This window comes from Chrysemys picta, chromosome 8, assembly GCF_011386835.1.
Source record: "Chrysemys picta bellii isolate R12L10 chromosome 8, ASM1138683v2, whole genome shotgun sequence".
Classification (NCBI taxonomy): domain Eukaryota; kingdom Metazoa; phylum Chordata; order Testudines; family Emydidae; genus Chrysemys; species Chrysemys picta.
The window spans coordinates 12,317,778-12,338,090 of record NC_088798.1 but is presented as its reverse complement, the minus strand read 5'-3'; the positions used below and the strand labels follow the sequence as shown (position 1 = coordinate 12,338,090).

Here is a 20,313-nt window from a genome sequence, read left to right as displayed (position 1 = left end):
GTGTGTATGAATTGATAGTACGTGATTGTGTAATTAGTGACAATTTTGCACAGGACCCCAGCCTCATTCTGTGAACTCAGCAAATGGTTACTTTCACTATTTTTATCCCTCACATTGCATTATTTAATGCATACTATCCAAGCCCTACATTTAATATAAAATAATTTCATCCTGGGGGTTTCTCTCACCATAGTGGGTATAGCTACCTTTTGAGATAGAGGTGAAACTTCTGGTTTGGGGCAATAGACCCATGCTAAAAATAAAAATGTAGCTGCTGTGGCACGAGGAGTTAGACACACCTGCAGGTGACTATCATCTTGGAGGGGTAGCTGCTCATGCCATCGTGACTGTATTTCTGTTCGTAGTGTACCAGCTCGATGAAGACTAGCATGTGTATGTCTCAAGATGGCAATTTATACCTCCAGACTGAAGTAGAGACATACCACAGAATGCCTTGTATGCCTCTGTGAGATTAAGTGGTAATATTGTCCCTATTTTACAGATGCAGAGATGAGCCAGAATTGTCAAGTGTGTCCTATCTTCAGGTTCCTAATTTAAAACACCTAAGCTCTATTTTTTTCCCTGAATACTTATTTTTATAGCAGCTCATATGTTCAAAACAGTTCTTGACTTCAGTTGCAATTATGAGCATTCAGCACTTCAGTAAATCTGGAACCAGGTAACTCAGGTTAGGGACTCAGATTTTTGAAGGTTTACAGCTTGGCCAAATTTGGGGACTTTCACAGGGACTGCAAAAAGCATATTTCTGGCACCAGCATGACCACCCTGCCACATTTCATGTACCTGCTCCAAGGCATTAAAGTGTTTAAACTTAAAGGGGAGGGGGCCTACATCCTCAGCATGAGAAACTTGAGTCTAAACAGTTTGGCAAAGTTATAGGCTAGAGCTAGCTCAGATTTGTTCAGCAAATAGTGACTGTGCCGAAAACTGTAGTTTCTGGGCAATCAAATTTATTTGTGAATTCAGCAATTATTTTTGACTGAATTTAAAAAAAAAAGAGGGGGAGGATGGAGAAACTTTTTAAAAGTTGAGTAGAAGTGACATTTCTTCCAAAATGTCAATTCAAGTTAATCTGAATGAAACTTTCCGTTGTTGCTGAGGGAAAAAAAAATGAAAACGCGGCTTCAGATTGAAACTTTTTTTTTCAGTTCAGCTACCACCCTGAAAAATCCATTATTCACTCAACTCTGTTATAAGCAACTGCCAACACACATAAATGGATATCGGCAGGCAACCTTGACTATAGGTGATGCTACCAGCTCCACTTATAACAAACTCCAGAGGTTATTTAAAGTTAGGGCTGTCAATTAATCACAGATAACTCACCTGATTAACTCAAAAAAATTAATTGCAATTAAACAATACTAGAATACCATTTATTTAAATATTTTTGGATGTTTTTCTACACTTTCAAATATTGATTTGTTTCAATACAAAGTGTACAGTGCTCACTTTATATTATTTATTACAAATATTTGCACAGTAAAAATGATAAAAAATATTTTTCAATTCACCTCATACAAGTGCTGTAGTGCAGTCTCTTTAGTGTGAAAGTGTAACTTACAAATGTAGATTTTTTTTTTTTTACATTACTGTTTTGTTTTTGAGTTCAATGTAAAACTTTAGAGCCTGCAAGTCCACTTAGTCCCACTTGTTCAACCACTCGCTAAGACAAACAAGTTTGTTTACATTTACAGGTGATACTGCTGCCTGCTTCTTATTTACAATGTCACCTGAAAGTGAGAATAGGCATTCTCATGGCACTTTTGTAGCTGGTGTTGCAAGGTATTTACGTGCCAGATCTGCTAAACATTTGTATGCCTCGTCATGCTTCGGCCACCATTCCAGAGGACATGCGTCCAGGCTGATGATGCTCGTTTTAAAAAAAAGGCGTTAATTAAATTTGTGACTGAACTCCTTGAGGGAGAATTGTATATCTCCTATTCTGTTTTACCCACATTCTGCCATATATTTCATGTTATGGCAGTCTCGGATGATGACCCAGCACATGTTCCTTTTAAGAACACTTTCATAGCAGATTTGACAAAACGCAAAGAAGGTACCAATGTGAGATTTCTAAAAATAGTTAAAGCACTCCACTCAAGGTTTAAGAATCTGAAGTGCTGTGCAAAATCTGAGAGGGAAGAGGTGTGGAATGTGCTTTCAGAAGTCTTAAAAGAGTAACAGTCCAATGCGGAAATTACAGAACCCAAACCACCAAAAAATAAAATCAGCCTTCTGCTGGTGGCATCTGACTCAGATGATGACAATGAACATGTGTCAGTCTGCTCTGCTTTGGATCGTTATCGAGCAGAACCTGTCAGCATGGACGCACGTCCTCTGGAATGGTGGTTGAAGCATGAAGGGACACATGAATCTTTAGTGCATCTGGCATGTAAATATCTTCCAACGCTGGCTACAACAGTGCCATGTGAATTCCTGTTCTCGCTTTCAGGTGACATTGTAAACAGGAAGCGGGCAGCATTATCTCTTGCAAATTGTAACCAAACTTGTTTGTTTGAGTGATTGGCTGAAGTAGGACTGAGTGGACATGTAGGCTCTAAAGTTTTACATTATTTTATTTTTGAATAATTCTGCATTTGTAAGTTCAGCTTTCACGATAAAGAGATTGCACTACAGTACTTGTATTAGGTGAATTGAAAAATACTATTTTTTTTTTACAGTGCATATATTTGTAATAAAAAATAAATATAAAGTGAGCACTGTACACTTTGTATTCTGTGTTGTAATTGAAATCAATATATTTGAAAATATAGAAAACATCCAAAAATATTTAAATAAATAGTATTCTATTATTGTTTAACAGTGTGATTAGTCATAAGTTTTTTTTAATTGCTGGACAGCCTTATTTAAAATCGAATAATCCTGTATGTATGATAGGTTTATTATGTTTTGTCTGCAACGGTATGGGTTAATTGACTAAGGACCCATTAAGGAGATAAGAACCTCTGTATTCTAACATCACCTCCTGTCAGTGTGGCTTTGACAAAGGAAGATTTCTTATTCCTATATATACACATTACAAGAATGTCTGTGTCTTTGTTTTGTTTTCCCCATTTATAAAATGAGCCAGGTGGTCCGAGGAAGGATTAATATTAAAGTTGGCAAAGTGTTAAGTATTGTTCTAGATAAATTGCACCACTCCTTGTATAATTCACATACTGCAGTCTAAACACTTCCTCTTCTAATCAGTAAACGGATACCCTCACAACTTTAACTTAAATGCTGTTGGATTTAAATTTGCAGTATTTTACGTGTAAGCTACTGCTAGAATGATAGTAGCTTTCCTCATGTACATGTGCACTGGAATTAGCCATTAAGTACAGAGGAAAAAATGGACTTTCATAAAATCATTCAAAAGTAATAGGTGCAGAATTGTTCAGATTTTTCTCTTTAAATTTTAAAAAAATGCCTTGCCCATAATCTGTGGTTAGATGTACGATGGGCCATATGGGGCTTTGGCTTTAAGTGTTCCTTTCTCCTTTATACTGTTTGGTGCACACTTGAACAGAAAAAGGCTCTACTTATGTATTAGACCACAAAAATGCAAGTTGATGTGTGTTAGAAAAAGCAATAGGTGTGTAATGTACATTGAATGTTAATATAAGGCACCAGTTCACAACAGAAAAATCTTGTTAGAAGAAGCCCCCCTACTCTATCTTGGTAGAAACAACATACTGATTGCAAGTGTTGTGATGTGCTCCATTTCCTTTACTAGTTTTGATTTTTAACAAGGTAAAGGGGAAAAAAAATAAAATGTTTCCCGGTAATGCTCTGCTTCTTCTAAGAAAAGTGTGCACATAGGGAATTGGCTCCTAAATTCTGGGCTCTGCTACCATTCCTTAGAATAACTACTGATTTCACTGAAGTTGCTTTAGATTTATGATAGGCTGAGAGTAAAATCTGTCCCAAACGCCTTGTTCTGGATATTTGACAAATACATCATTTATGCAACAAGATGTTCATATTATCAAGTTTAATGTCCATCTGAAACACGTAAGCGTCAAACCCACCTTACCTAACAAGAGAGAGGAATTACCTTGGGGCTTAAATAACAGTTAACTATAATTGGCATGTTGAAGCCATTGTCCTACTGTTTGTGACAATTATAGGATGAGATCTCATTAGGGGAGTTCATAAGTTAGTTTCTGTGCTCTGTGAAGGTGAGATTTCACTTTTACTGAAGTGTTAGTGTTGTATAGGTGCGGTTTTTTTAAACAGCCGGCCCCCGTGGTTCCTCTTTCAGTTTCCTTCTGTCTTCACAAGTTTTTTTTTTTTTTTTTAAACCACAGAAGTGCAGGGCCTTCAAGCAGATCTGGTTGTTTAGGGTCATCCCATTACTCTCTTCATAACGTAGCCTCTTGTCTCCCTGTGGAAAAGAGCATAGGACAACTGTAAGTGGCTCGCCATACGAGCAGTACGTAGTAAGGGCCAGGGGCAGGAGTGAGTAAAGAGAGAGAGGGAGGGGTGTGTGTGTATACACACGTACACACGTACACACACACACTGGGTACACAGCGGGACTGGAGTTGGGATCACCTGGGCGCGAGGCACGCCGGGAGTTCCGGGACCTGCAGTGCCCGTACTGCGCAGGATCGGTAGTTGCCCGATTCAGAAGCTGTAGTTTCAGCTCCCTTGCTGCCGTCACTTCCGGTTGTGGGGTCCTTGCGGGGGCTGGCCTGAGAGCGCCTGATGGGTGGCTCCAACAGGCAGCGCGAAGAACAGCCCCGGTGGAGGAAGCGGGGGCCTGAACGCTGGCGGCTTTGAATGGCGGCGGCAGCGGGACTCACGCTGCGGGGACTATGAGGGCAGGCGGCGGCGGCGAGCAGCAGGCGCTGCTCCGGCAGGTGAGGGCCGCGCCCTGTGGGGGTCCTAGGCCCCGCTGTCGGGCAACCGCCGCAGGCCTTGCCCCCGGTGGGGGAGGGGCGAAGGGGCCGTGAGTCCCCTAGTCCGAGCGACGGTCGGCCCGGGCTGTTCTGCGGGGTAGAGGCTGTGGGAGCCGGGTGGACCCTGGCCTGGCCTGGTCCCGCGCGTCAGGGCCCCTGCTCGGGCTGGTGCCCTGCCCTGGGTGTGTGGAGCCCGCCCTGCGCACCGCGGGGACCTCAGGCGTGTCTAGCCGAAAGCATCGCAGTGCCCGCAGCCCGTCTGGGCCGGTCAGGGATGCCAGAGCCCTGCTGGGTAATGCGGGCCCCGCAGCCGACAGGGGGTACACAGTGACTGACAGCACTTTGGGGGGGGGGGGGGGAATCTGGACCGTGACTTAACCACTGAGAGCTAATGTGCCAAAGGGCGTTAAATGCTTATATCCTATGGCGTTAAATCCCTATAGCCTATGGCGTTTCAATGGCTAATAGGCGCCAAACTCTGGTTCTTGGAAATCCCAGCCTGAGAATTAACGTCAGGACATAATCGGGACAATCAAAAGAGATCCTGCTTCATGAACAATGAATCTTGAGGTTCTCATTCTTTTTTGCCACTTGCCATAAATGCGGACTCACACGTGTGCAGCAAGTCACAAGCAGGGTTACCAGTTCTTGCCATTTTACTACAAACCTTGCTGGAGTCGACTGATTATGTGAGACTCTCGTGGTATGTTATGCTACGAGTTGCACAGCTGCAGCACTGCAGTTATGCCACTGTAATGTAGGCATTTGTGATAGAAATAGAAGGGATTTTTCTGTTCCTTTACTGTGTACACCCCCAAGAGAGGTGGTAGCTAAGTCGACGGAAGAATTAATCTGTTGACCTATCCGCATCTACAGAGGGGGTTAGTTTGATGTAATTGCATGGGCACAAATGTTTTCACAGCCCTTAGTGACATAGCTAGGTTGACCGAAGTTTTAGGTATAGACCAATCCTCGGTTTTCCTTTTTAAAAAAACAAACCTGTATGTTTCTAACTCTCATGGTTGCAGGGAAAAGCTTGAAAACCGGATGCAATTGCCACTTAAAAGTTAAGAAACCAGAAATCAACTAAAAAGAGCCCCAAATTTATTATCTTTCAAATCTCATGAATTTTAAGTTAATCTCATGGTTTATTAGGACCAGATGCATGCTTTTTGAATGCTTGGTGTGGACAATATTGCACAAGTATCTGACCTTTCTGATTAATTGGGTTATGTGGTAGTTTGGTATTTGGTTTACAGAGACAATATTTAAGGTTTGTGCTGTACTGCTACTCATGTTTTCCTTTGTCTTTTTAGGTTTTGGGTTGGAGAGTGGCTGCTAGTATTGCCTGGTCAGTACTACTGCTTCCTCTGTGTACGGCAGTCTTCATAAGTATTAGCAGCATTGACTTGTTTCATCCTATACAATGGATTTCAAGTAAGTGTTCTTCCCTACATGTGAAATGTTTAACTTTCTGTGCAGTTGTTAAAGCATTCTATTTCCACTTGCTACTTATGCTCTGATTAAATAAAAAATAACTATGTTGGCAACTGCATTGTGCTGAAAACTGAGTTTTGCAGGGCTTGTGTAGCCTGGGAATCATTTTATTCAAGACTGAATCAAGTCCTTAATTTTTAAATTCACCACTCTTACTGAACTCTGTTTTCTAACTATTTTGCCCTGTGGAATCTTTTGTAAGTGAAAGTTCATCTCATAAATCACCCTCCACTGTCTGTTTTTCAAAGTGTTTAATTCTTTGAGTCATGTGGAGGTGCTCCATAGACCACTAGTGAACCAGAGTTTTGAGAATCAGAGCTCTAGAGATACTGGTTTACCTGCATTTGAGACCTTTCTAAATTTGTGGAAACTGATATATAAATATGCTTTCCAATATACAACTTGGTGTTTAAATGATAACGGCTGATACTTATCTTTATCAAAGGTTCAGGGTTTTTTTTTAAAGTGTCTGAGGAAGGAGATAAATATATGCTACATATTAAATAGATTGCAAAAGGAAAACATACGTTTACAGGAGTGGTGTTGACTGTCTCCAAAGATAGACACCAACTGAAAAGCCTGGTAGTTGTGACATTCAGCCTTTCAGGGAGGTGTCATCTTTTTCAGAAGAGTAAGATAAGGAATAAACAAAGTAAAATAAAAAAATATATGGCGATATACCTATCTCATAGAACTGGAAGGGACTCTGAAAGTAATTACCAAATAACTAATATCGTAAGCCTCTCTACATGACCAAGTTTTGCCAACACAAGTTTTGGCATACACCCTTCACAGTTAGTATATTGTATGTGTTCGTGCATACTTGACTCCTTGGGTCAGTGCTACATGTACCCACTAGGAGTGCTTGTGTTGATGCACAGTGCAGGTCCGTATGGGTAGGTATCCCAGTATACAACCTGCCACTGTTCAGTGCACTGTCTTTTGGGTAGTTTTGGCAATGCATGGTGAGGCAGAATGGAGTCTCACAAGGGTGACTGGGAGAAATGGGGTCAAATTCCCGTAATGCAGTGTTATCCGTCCCCTAATATCTCTAGCCGATAATTTTAGCATTGGTTTTCAATTTCCTACGAACCTGCATGGGACTTATCGCTGTCGGCCATCTCTGACAGAAGCATGGAGCCTTCACAGCTCTGCACTATTGTTATGACCATTGCAAGCACAGGCTACATGATCCTCCAGTATTTGCAGCGTGGCAAGAAGAGCTGTGGGGAGCATGATGATTTCCATGTGATCAGTTTGCCTTGAGACATAGCAAGAACCAATTCAAGGGGGTTGTTGGTGTTCACGGAGCAGCTGCGGATGGTGAAGTGCCACTTCTGGGTCCGAGAAATAAGCACTGACTGGTGGATTGTATTGTAGTGCAGGTTTGGGAGATGAGCAGTGGCTGTAGAACTTTTGGATGCAAAAGGCCACATGCCTGGATCTGTGTGCTGACCTCTCACTCGTCATCCAATGTATGGACACCAAATTGAGAACTGCACTGATAGTGGAGAAGCAAGTAATGATCACACTGTCAATTTGCAATGCTTTGGATTGCTACCAGTCAGTGGGAAGTAATTTTGGAGTAGAAAAATCCACAGTGGGGGGCCATTGTCATGCAAGTGTACAGGGCCATTAATCATCTGCTGTGGAGGACATAGTGGATGGATTTGTAGCTATGGACTTCCTGAATTGTTGGAGCAATAGACAGCACATACATCCTTATTTTGGCCCCAGAGCACCTCAGCTTTTAGTACATCAACGGAAAGGGATCACCAAGGACGCTTCTCTGACATCATTGTTGGCTGGTCAGAGAAGGTGCACAATGCTTGTATCGTTAAGAATGCAGGACAGTTCACAGAGCTATAAACAGGGACCTTCTTTCCTGTCCAGCAGACTACCATTGGCGATGTTGAAATGGCAGTAGACATAGGATCCAGCCTATCCCTTCCTTCCTGACTCATGAAGCCATACACTGGCCATCTTGACAGCACCAAGGAAAGATTCAGCTACAAGCTCAGCACATGCAGAATGAGTTGACTGTGCTTTTCGTAGATTGAAAGGGTGCTGGCGTTGTTTCCTCACCAGATTGGATTTCAGTATGAAAAGTATCCCCGTGGTTATAACTGCCTGTTGTGTCCTGCATGATATTTGTGAAGCAAAGGGCGGGGGGAGGGAGGGGGAAGAGATTTCTGCAGGGGTGGAAGGTTGAGGTGGACTGGCTGTCTGAGTTTGAACAGCCAGACGCAAGGGCTATTAGATGAGCTCAGTGAGGAGTTATGTAGCGTAAGGCGGCTTTGAAAGACCACTTCAGCAGCCAGCCATTGTAATGTGGTATGCTGTGCTCAACCTGTTGCTGCAGTTTTGGGATCTGTTAGGATTTGTGCTTGCTGCACATATGTGCATATATCACTGACAGTTCAGTTGTTAATGTTGTGGTGCTTGCTGTACATTTTATGATGACTGGCACTGAGCCTATGGGTTGTGAGTATACAACAGCACTACTTTCACTGCCAGCAGGCATTACCCACCATATGTTGTAAACTAATAAAGATGACTAATTTTCAAAACAAGAGAGTTGTATTCAGTTACAAAAACAGCTACAAACAAAAAATCTGAAGAATTTAAAAGTAAATACATTTTAACTTAAAATAATTTAGAATTTCAATAAATAAACCAGAGCAGGGAACACTGTCAATTGTAGCTATACATAAATCAGCCATGGCTCTCCCAGGTCAGTGTATATGAAGCTGTGGTTGTCCATGTTTTCCCCCAGTGTGGAGTGGTAGGGGTAGGCAGGCAGGCCTTGAGGCCATGTGGAATGGGGTGTGTGTGGGGAGGCGCTGTGCTGCAATTCTCCACTGACTGCAATGGCAGTTGAGCCTGGGATCATTAAACTTGGAAGTGCAAAAGAGTCAGCAGCATTTGCACTGGCTAATGAAGAAGCTGCATTATGTCCCGGTGCAGCTCCCTCTCCTTTTCCTGCGCCTTCCTCTTGTCTGCCCTTTCCTTCTCCATACTGTCTGCAATGTTCACCCTCTAGGCCGTCTGTTCAAGGTCTGGTGCAGCACTGGCTTGCAGGATCTTGCAGAACATGTCCTCCCACTGGGTTAGTCACTCCAGTGGTGTGGAGACTGTACCTCTCAAGGCCTCAGCAGCTGCATCACCAAGTAAAATACATAGAGGTACCATTGTCCGTAAGGTAGGAATGGAAAACGAAACGTAGGATTCCGAATTCCCCCCCTTCTTCTGATTCCCTAGGTGTTTAAGTAAGACATGCTTATTGGCACTCTTTCTTTGGAGTGCTTGTTCACGGCACCAGCCATGGTGAGTATGACCTGCCAGGGGTGAGGGAAATAAGGAGGGAATTGCTCAGTTGCATGAAACTGAGTACAGGGCACTGGCACCATTTTCCACAGGTTGTGGTGGTTGTTTTAGCTGATATCTCAGTCCTAAGGGTAACAAAGGCAGAGAAACACAGTTGCTGTTGGCGTCCTGAAGCGTCCCAGGCCCGTATGCTGCTAGCCTGTTTATGGCAATGATTCTTGCTGAAGTCCTCCCCAAATGGCATGGGAAAGTGTTCTACCACAGAGGAAGAAATAAGACTGCGAACCCTAGAAACCTTCAGGAGAGGACTGCAGAATACCTCCATGCAAGTTTCATTGAGAGCTTTCAGGAGATTCAGGGGAATGGGAAGCAGTTATCAACTCTACATCTCTGTTGTACCACTACCTTTTGTAGTACAGGTAAATTAATGCAATGGTTTTCAACCTTTTTTTCACTTGTGGACCCTTAAAAAATTTTCAAATGAAAGTGTGGACCCCTGTGGAAATCTTAGACATAGTCTAACCCCAAGGGTCCACAGACCACAGTTTGAAAACCACTGAATTAATGAAAAGTCAGTAGCTATGTCCTGCTAAGTTGGGGAGGCCATCATGTAATTAGAAACTTTTTTACATGCTTATCTGAGGTTCCTGCCCCTGCTTCAGGCTTGCCTGTGCTCAACTGCAGGGACTGGTTGGACTGCAGTGGAGTCAAAAACAGGTCCTGACTCATGACACAGCTGGACCTGCCTGGTCACCTGTCTCTTGTATTCCTCATCCACCACCTCCTCTCTGTTCGTGGTAGGGGCCTGGGACTCTGGCGCCTTAGAGGTATCCATGGTCATGTTCAGGTTGGTGGTGGAATCTCTGCCAATGATGGCATGCAGCTCTTTGTAAAAGCAGCAGGTCTGTAGCTCCACACCGGCTCAATTGTTGGCCTCCCTGGCATTCTGGTATGCCTGTTCCAGTTCCTTGGCTTTCACAAGGCACTGTTGCTGGTCTTTGTCTTACCCCTTTGCCTGCCTCCCCCAAGCAATCTGCTTGTAGATGTTGACGTTTCTACAGCTGGTTCAGAGCTGTGCCTACACATCCTCTTCGCCCCACAGGCCCAGGAGATCAAATGTCTGCTGTCTACTCCAGGTCAGAGCATGTCTGGAATGTGTAGCCGGCATGATTAGCTGGGCATTTGTGCACAACACGGCGAGCAGATAGAGGTGTGCTCACCAAGCCGGACAACCAGGGAAAAGGCATTTCAGAAATTCTCTGGGATTTTAAAGGGAGGGTTGGGGGGAGCTTTCAGTCTAGGTGACTCATGGGCAGTGGAATTCACAACTGTGGCTGGAGTGATCTGTCAGGCATTGTGGGACTGCTGCTGGAGGATTGTTAGGGTCAACAGGTAATGCAGTATGTACACTGATGGTGTCTCGAACCCAGGACATTGACCATGCCTCAGCACCACTCGGGGCTAGTATTATGTCTGCACTTGCATTGGTGGGAGATGGATTTAAGTGTAGACACGTGTGCAACTAGGTCGATGCGAGGCGGCTTACATCGACCTAACTTTGTGGTATAAACCAGGCCTTCATTTTCATGGTCAGGTTTGTCTAGGTATGGGTGCTATTGTTGAATTACTTCAACTATATTAGAAATAAATGCACGTGTCCAAATTAAATTGCAACATTCTGTATTTTCATAAATGACAAATCTAAGATGCACAACATGCTCCATTGAAGTATGATTGTTTATCCAGAACCACTGTGCAGCTGCACGTTACAAAATACTACTTTCTCAATGAAATAAGAATCTATTGATTGTGATTATGCATTGTGTATCTAGATCAGAGGTGGGCAAACTATGGCCCGCGGGCCACATCCGGCCCATGGGACCGTCCTGCCTGGCCCCCAAGCTTCTGGCCCGGGAGGCTAGCCTCTGGCCCCTCCCATGCTGTCCCCCTTCCCCTGCAGCCTCAGCTCGCTCGCAATGCTCTGGGCAGTGGGGCTGTGAGCTCCTGGGGCAGTGCAGCTGCAGAGCCCGGCCTGACCAGATGCTCTGTGCTGCGCGGTGGCGGTGTGGCCCGGCTCCAGCAGCACCGCCAGCCACCAGGCAGCGCAGTAAGGGGGCAGGGAGCAGGGGGAGTTGGATAGAGGGCAGGGGAGTTTGGGGTGGTGGGCAGGTCTGTGGATAAGGGTCGGGGGGGGGGAACAGGGTGTTGAATGGGGTCAGGAGTCCTGTGGGGGGGAGGGGGGGAGTCAGGAAGGAGGGGAGGTTGGATGGCGCAGGAGGGGTTTTGGGGGCAGTCAGGGGATAGGGAGAAGAGGTGGTTGGATGGGGCAAGAGTCCCGGGGGGGGCTGTTAGGAATGAGCGGAGGGGTTGGATGGGGCAGTCAGGGGACAGGGAGCTGGGGTGTGTGGATGGGGCAGGGGTCCCAGAGGGGCTGTCAGGAAATATGGGGGGGCACGACCCCCTCCTCTAACTGGCCCTCATACAATTTCTGAAACCCAATGTGGCCCTCAGGCCAAAAAGTTTGCCTGCCCCTGACCTAGATGCTTAATATTAAACATTTGCTAGTATCATAGCTTTATATAGTTCTATTGCACCTTATGAACAATGTATTCTCTTTCATTTTAGATTCATTCAACGATTGGTATACTTCCTATGTCATCTTTTGTATCCTTCTTATGTCAGTGGTGATACTGATAATAAGCATCTTCAATGTTGAATTTTATGCAGGTGGGTTATGAAAGTTGCTGTCAACAAGATATTTGACCTTTAGCTAAATGAAAGGACTGTCTTGAAGGATGTGTTTTTATACTGTATGTATTGGCTTTATACAGTGTTGTATGTATTGATTGAAAGTAGAATGCCTTAAAGCTTATTTTAATTAGGTATCTAATGGTGGCTGCAGTGTTAAAGGGACTTCATAATAGTCAAATTGACTTGCCCTGGTCAGAAACACTGAATTTAAAAAAAAACAAAACAAAAAAACCCCTGATCCTCTTTAAAATAACCATTTTAATTTCTGATTCTTCCATAAAAATTGGATTCTGTATGTAGCCTCAACAATCCAGCTGCATTTTGAGTCAGATCACCAGAGGTGAATGTAGTAGCGGAGCAGTGTCCCCTGAACAGGCTCCTCGTCCAATTCAAAATTCTGTACAAGCTTGTTCCAGTGCTATATATTTCCATGTATTCACCAGTCATTTCACTCTGCCCCACTAATGTGACTGCACTTTGGAGTAGGAAGGGGATCTGTTATCCTTGTGCTACTTCATACTCCTGAAACTCTCCTCTGTGCTGCTGAGTTACTTTATCTATTTATATCAGCTTATGGTTGATTATAACTAAAGTGTTCTGTGGTGTCAAAGGTATCCTATGCAAATGAAACACAAGCTATGTGAGTTTTATTTAGCAGTAGATGATAATCCATGTTTGTTTGTTTTTGTTTTTTTTTATTTGCAGTTGTGCCTTCTATTCCCTGCTCTCGATTAGCACTGTTAGGAAAGATTATTCACCCACGGCAAGTTATCCATTCAGTTGTTCATGCTATAATGGGAATGCTGGTGGCATGGTGTGCTGCAGTTATGACTAAGGGGAAGTTCCAGTTCCTTGCTCTACCCTGCACAGTTTCAGAAAGGTGACTTTTTTTGTTAATAATGGAACCAAGTATTGCCCAAGTAGTACAGTTTTGTACTAAAAAGAGTACACTGATGGACGCTTCCTAGAGGAAATAACCCTTTAACTTCTAGCAAAAGATGAGCAATTGTGTATGTGTCCTTAAACTTGCTTTAGTTTGAGTACTGGAAGGAGAAGCGTACTTCAGTGAAGAATGACAAATGATTAGTTTACAAACATTGCTGTGGATTTTTTTTTTTTCCGAAAGTTTCACCAGAAGCCCTGACCATCTAAGTTACTAAGATTATTAACGGAAATGAACTATAGAATCATAGAAACGTAGGAACAGAAGGGATCTCTATCTTCTTGTCAGCCCCCTACGCCGAGGCTGGACCAAGAATACCTAGACGTTTCCTGATGTGGCTTGTCTAACTGGTTCTTAAAAACCTCCAGTGAGGGGGATTCCACAACCTCCATTGGTATTCTCGTCCAGTGCTTAACTACCCTTACAGTTAAAGTTTTTTGTAATATCTAATCCAGTGCTACTCAGACCTCTGAGGTCCAGGTGCCAAATTAACAATCAGCATTACACAAGAGACAAAGTAGTGTGAATTCATTGTTTCATTTGCTATGGTACTATATATATATATATAACATAACAGCATGATGGGGAAATATTTAGTGTGTGTGTGTGTATGTATATAAAAAAAATTCACAGCAAAATGACTAATTTTTTTATCAACTACAATTGGTTAATAACATAGTAAAAGCATCCTGATTGGTTAATAACTTTGGTTAATTATTAAATCAGTGTTTTAATATGATGTGTTGCAAAGAGCCACAGGAGACACATAAGGAGCTGCTTGTGGCTCACGAGCCTCAGTCTGAGTATCAGTGATCTAACCTAAATCTCCCTTGCTGCAGATTCAGTGCTGAAAAGGTCAAATGACCCTTCAGCTGTAAAATGACCTAAGACCCTGTCTCCCGTTCTAAATGGCATCTTCAATAGATCTTGGTCCCCCGCCCCATGATGTATAAGTAGGAAGAACAGGTAATAGGACTAACAGCTCAGATAAAACTTGCTCGGGTATACATCCCTCACTGATATTTGGGAATATTTTTCATTTACGCCAATCAGATGAATAAAATCAAAGCTCTGCTTAACTAAAGTTAGAAGCTAAACTGAAGTCTAGAATAGTAATTTACAGTATTATGTTATAAATAAACCATTTCTTTACTTTAGTTTAGATGGTGCTGTTCAACACATGTGCCTAAATGAGTATCACCTCTTCCTCCTGCTGTCTGGAGCTTTCATGGGCTACAATTATAGTCTCTTGTACCTTGTTAACAATATGAACTATTTGCCATTTCCAATCATACAGGTAAGAGGCTAAAAATCTTTGTAAAGATAAATATCTAATCAGTTCAAATGACAAAAGGTAAACTTTTTTTTTCTTTTCCTTTTTTGGTCTGCTTCTAGTACCAAAATGTATGTGGGTGCCAGTGGCCAAGCACTTGCATTCTTTTATTAAACCAATCTATTATAAAATTAACAAACAAGGCTTTCAGCTTAAATCCTAGCAAAGGTCCCTCTCCTGATCCCATAAAATCCTAATGTTAAAATAAACCAAAAATCTCTTAATGTTACTACCAAGTAAAATTTACACAGCCCTGAAGCATGGTAAATTCTGGCTCAGGTGGACCACTGTTTGTAGTGAATTCCAGATGTGAGAACGCCCTGCCATTGAGTAACTCCAGGAACTTGCAGCAGTAGTGGCCTAGCGTGTTCTAAGCCTCATGATGTGGGGGGGAAAACAAGCTTTCAGTGAACAAGTTACTAAACTAATTCAAGCATAAATCATAGCAGCTTGAATCATGCTCTAAAGCAAAAAGCCAGCATCAATCGCTACCATTATATGTGTATAGTGCTTGTGGGCTGCTGTATTCTGCACTAGCTGAAGCTACTGGGTGATTTTGAAGGGTACCTGAAAAGGTAGACTCTTGCTACTGCTATAACTCAGAATCCAGGAGCAGCAATGGATCCCAGTTGATTTCTAGACCAACACCTGGTCTAAACACAGATGTACTGATTTAACTGAAGGTGTCTTAAACAGATTTAGTTAAACCAGTGCACAACATTGTGTTGACACTCTTAATTTAGTTTAAACCTGGCTTATCAGTTTAGTTTGTCAGTAAACTTACACGAGCTTCCTAAAATAAAATCTGATATAGTTTTAGATGCTTGCAGTTTCATATTGGCAACTCTCCTTTTCTGAGACTGATTAACTAAGTGAGAAGGTAAATCTTGTCTAATTTCTTGCATACATTTTATTAGTGAGATGTTTTTCAGTTTTCAAAGGAAATATGTAATATGATTATGTACAAGAAGGTTTGAGTATCTACCTCTATTTCATGGTTTTGAAGGATTGTCAAACTTAAAAATCATACTGCTGTCTGAATTTTTATCTGCTTTTCAGTATGGAACACACCTGAGGTTCTAATTGAGAATAGAGAAGAAACGTACTTTCCTCTATTTGCAGTTTACTTTGTGCATTTGATAACAAATTATATATAGTCAATTTCCCTGTTTCTTCTGTGTGCTCAATTTTCTCTACTAGTGGGTTTTTTCACACAGCAACGGGGAGAAAAAGACTGTACAATCACATTTTCTTACTGGTTTCAATTGCAGAAACTACAGCTGGGGGACTCGGTGTAGGGGTAACACTTGAAACTACTTCTAATTAATCTTTTTAAAAATTGACTAGACTTCAGGTTGACTGCATTTGTTTGAGGACTTTATCATACTTGATTTCTTTTGAATGCAGAATGCTTCAACTAATCTTTCTTTTTTTAGCAATACAAGTACTTACGTTTCAGAAGATCTTTGCCTCTGCTGGTTAAACGTAGTTGTGTGGAATCACTGTACTTGGTTAGAAACGTCTGTGTTGCATATTATTTTTTTGGTAAGAGTTCTGACATTTTTTTTCTTGTCCATATATACTAAGAGAATTATTTAACCAATCTATTAATATTTATTATTCAGCCCTACAAATAACTTGTCCAGGGTGCATAGGTTTTTTTATTAGGTAAGTAAAATAAGCATTTTTCACCATTATAATAAAGTGTAGGTGAATGGCTTACTGGCTCAGCCACACAATCATGGCAATTTTGTATTCTAAGCCTAAAGGATATTGAAGTATTCCTCTTCCACTTGCCATATTTATATTCTATAGGTAATGATGGGACTTTAGAAATGCAGAGTATTCTAGATCACCACTGAGGATTCCAAAATGTTGTACTGACATTTGTTTATAACAGCCCTGTGATGTAGATGTGCATTAGCCCTGTTTTGCAGGTGGGTGAAACAAAATAACAGAAGTAACTTGGATAAGACCCCTAGATACTCCATTAGTAGACCTAGAAGTAGAATCCACATCTCCTGATTCATAGTCAGGGGCTTTAATCCTAAAAGACATCCATTCTTTCTGTAGTCAGTCTCTGAAAAATAGCCCCTTTTTCCACTATACACATGTTGCAATTCTTCATTTGTCTGTGTGTAATCGACCGTCATTCTGACATGAAAGTTCTTACTAGCCTTTTTGTATACACTTCATAGTTTTAGAGATCTATTTTACATGTCATTCTGTTTGTTACTACCTAGGTTACATTCCAAGAGCATGGATAAGTACCACAATGGACCTTAATACAGATAGGTAAGTAGTACAAATGACTGCCTTTTAGAATATAAGAAGGGAATATTTTCTCTCACATCATACATGTATTCCGTATATATTTTCCTTTTCCCAATCTTCGTAGTATCTCTTTACTTATGACTATTCCTTGTTTAAAATGGCAAATGTTGGGAGCTTAACATAACTCTTAGTTGACTGAAAAGTTTTGGATCTTACAGAACCATCAGTGCTGAGAAGTAAAAGAACTAAATGGGTTTTTGATAAAACATTTGTCCAAGTAACTACATTTCTCATAGTAAGCTTTAATCCATAAATTGTGTGTGTTGCAGAAGTCAATTATAAGCATTTTCCAATACTAAATGGGTGTGTGTGTATATATGTATATAACTTTTTTTTTCTTTTTACCCTCAGTAAACTTCATCCTCTTGACACACTTACTGGTCTTCTGGATCTATCCTTGCTCTACCATACCTGGTTATGTGGTATATTTCTTCTGATTACTTGGCACATTGCATGGTTACTCTTCAAAATCTATGCTACAGAGGTTAGTATTGGGTGACTGTTATAGGGGGATGACATCAGTGTTGTGGGGAAAAATGCTTATGTTCAAAAGCAATATTCACTAATGAATAATTTAAACCAGTGGTTCTCAAACATTACATAGTGGGGACCATGCTTTAATGCAGAGACTAGCTAATGGATATCTCCCATCCCTTTTTTGATTGTTTGAACCATTTTCTTTCCCCTTTCCAATACCATAGCAAGGTTGTGACATCTATAGACAACTACAGTTTAAATGGAAAAACTAATATTTGGAGAATATCTGTTGCATTTTAGCTGTTGTTTTTTATTGCAATAGCTCAACTTGAAATGAGAGAGCATCATGTGCTCAGCCAATGTTTAGTGAACCGTACCTTCTTAGAAACTTCAAACAAAACCCCCAAAGTACATAACACTGTAATGCAACCAATTTTGGTTTAACAAAATACAGGCTGAGCTATTGAAAGACACTTCAAAGCATCTTGGGAATTAATACTTTTTTCCTCCTTTTTTACTTAATTGTTAAGCTTCAAATTAATATGGCTAAAAGATTTATTTTAATATGACTCAATGTATTTAAAGCTGAGACCATGATTCAATAAAAGAAACAGTGAAGTCCCAATGGTAAAGAATTGGAGTCTTATTGTCTAGTTTAGATACTATTTTGTAAAACAGCAGAGAATACCCCTTCCCCCCATAACATGATGTTATTTTTTTCATAGACTTTGCTGAGCTACAGCTTAGCAGAAAAAAAGGGCTGAGGTTTTAAAACCTAAAGCAATGTTTTCTTAAAATATGGGGCAGACATCTCAGTTCTTCAGAGTGTCAGCTTTCATTCAGAGTCTCTAGCTGTTATGAAGATGGAGAAAACCTTCAAAATGTGACTAAACTATAACGGATGCAGTGATGGCTACCTGAATTTTCAGAGAGTCTGGAACGATAGCTTTGAGGTTTGAACTGCCCTATTTCAATGGGTGCTAGCTCAAATGCTAATGATTAAATGTCTACATACATGATTTTATGACTAGTAACATGATTAAAGACAAGACAGGAGGTGTCTTATTATGAAAATGTAAAATATGGGTGGCTTATGGCAGCTTATGGCAGAGTTGAAATACGTTGCAGTTGGTTTCATGTTCCTGAACGGTAGTGTGGTTTCCAAAAGTTTGGGAAATACTGACCTACAAACAAATTAAGAATGCAAAGAAGTTTTTCTACAAACATGGGCAGGAAGTTTTAGCAATATCAGAGGAGATATGTACTCCCCTTTACTTTGAGAAGACAGGGAGAATTCGGTCTTTATTTTTCAAAATACACCTCTACCCCAATATAACTCGGGAGCCAAAAAATCTTACTGTGTTATAGGTGAAACCGCATTATATCGAACTTGCTTTGATCTGTCAGAATGCGCAGCCCCGCCCCCCCAGAGCACTGCTTTACCGCGTTAAATCCGAATTCATGTTGTATCGGATCACGTTATATTAGGTTAGAGGTATATAAGTAACTTTTCTGTGATCAGAAGACAGTGTCAGGATAATAACAGTAAGGCAAACATGACAAAAGTTGCAAGCCAGAGCAGTTTATTTTAATACAAACTACTTCAGAGACTCAAATGGGAGGATTAAAGTTGATCAATGAAATACAAAGATTCAAATGGGTTTATAGAAGTCCTCCCTCTCAAGTCCTTCAGGAAAGCCATGTTTATGATTACTTCAGCTTTTAATATAATTTTAGAATAATTAAATTTTCCTATGCGCCTTTATAGAATCCTTAAGAATTCCACATAATGCTTTATTGCTGCCCTGATGAGAGTCTAAAACTGGCATTTTTAGTTTCTCTATTGTTTTAAGTCAACCCTAATTTTCAAATCAGAACTTTCTGAAGGAAGTGTCCAGTTTACTAAAGGCATCAAAACATGCCTTGAGGTTTCCTTTATAAAATGTTTTTTGGCTATTCAGCAGAAGAGCTCACGGAAAACCTGTTTACCCATAAAAGGTGACGTGGTGGGTTTTTTTTTTTAGGTTGTTCAGCTCACCAAACGTTGCTGTACATACAGTTGAATGTGATGTAAGCTGATAGGTCTCTAGAGCAATTCTTATTCCGCTTGAAGTCATTTTATTAGCTGTTTGGCTTTTTAATGTGATAGAACTTAAAGTTTCTATTTAGAAATGGAGGGGAGGGAGAAAAGAAATAGTTTCAAGAACATTCTGCTTTAAATCTGAAACTGCTAGGGAGTCTATACCCAAACTGTACATCATATCATTTTAAAAATGTAATGTGACTAGAAGTACATTGATGGATACTTGTAATTAAATTAAATCAGCTTTTTGTTGGGATTTAAACATTTCCCTTCTATATTTGCAGTCTAAATGTTGTAGCATGGGAATCAGCCAAAAATATGGAAGTATAAAATGTGAGCATCAGAATGACAACTAAATTAGATTAGGTTAAAATTCTTTGTTTTAAATAAGGAGTTATTAATACAGATATAGAAATGGTAAATCTCACAGTCCCCTTTTAATGACCTTGAATCCTTCAGGACACAGCTAACTATGTCTAACTTTGAGCTTGCTATTTGACAGATACAGTTTAGGTTGATATGCCCTTCTGGTAATGGGATGTGCATCACTTCATGTTAGGTCTATGGCTTTTTCGTAAGACATAGTAAAATATGGGATGGTGTCCCTAACGTTTAACCACAAGGGTTACTTGGAGGGTAT

General features: G+C 41.1%; 1 protein-coding gene across 3 annotated transcripts in view; it reads left to right on the top strand.

Annotated features, from left to right (window-relative positions):
• The first annotated feature begins 4,688 nt into the window (after positions 1-4,688).
• Positions 4,689-20,313, top strand: part of NDC1 (NDC1 transmembrane nucleoporin) — a 29,459-nt gene continuing 13,834 nt past the window's right edge. For 2 of the 3 annotated variants that reach the window (XM_008167920.4, XM_005284842.5), the window contains exons 1-8: positions 4,689-4,889; positions 6,245-6,365; positions 12,378-12,479; positions 13,209-13,383; positions 14,605-14,743; positions 16,216-16,324; positions 17,023-17,074; positions 17,465-17,597. In XM_008167920.4, the coding sequence (XP_008166142.2) occupies positions 4,845-4,889; positions 6,245-6,365; positions 12,378-12,479; positions 13,209-13,383; positions 14,605-14,743; positions 16,216-16,324; positions 17,023-17,074; positions 17,465-17,597 (876 nt within the window). In that variant the 5' untranslated portion in view covers positions 4,689-4,844. Of the gene's footprint in view, positions 5,221-6,244; positions 6,366-12,377; positions 12,480-13,208; positions 13,384-14,604; positions 14,744-16,215; positions 16,325-17,022; positions 17,075-17,464; positions 17,598-20,313 lie in introns of all 3 variants that reach the window. The other variant, XM_008167921.4, reaches the window with a different exon arrangement.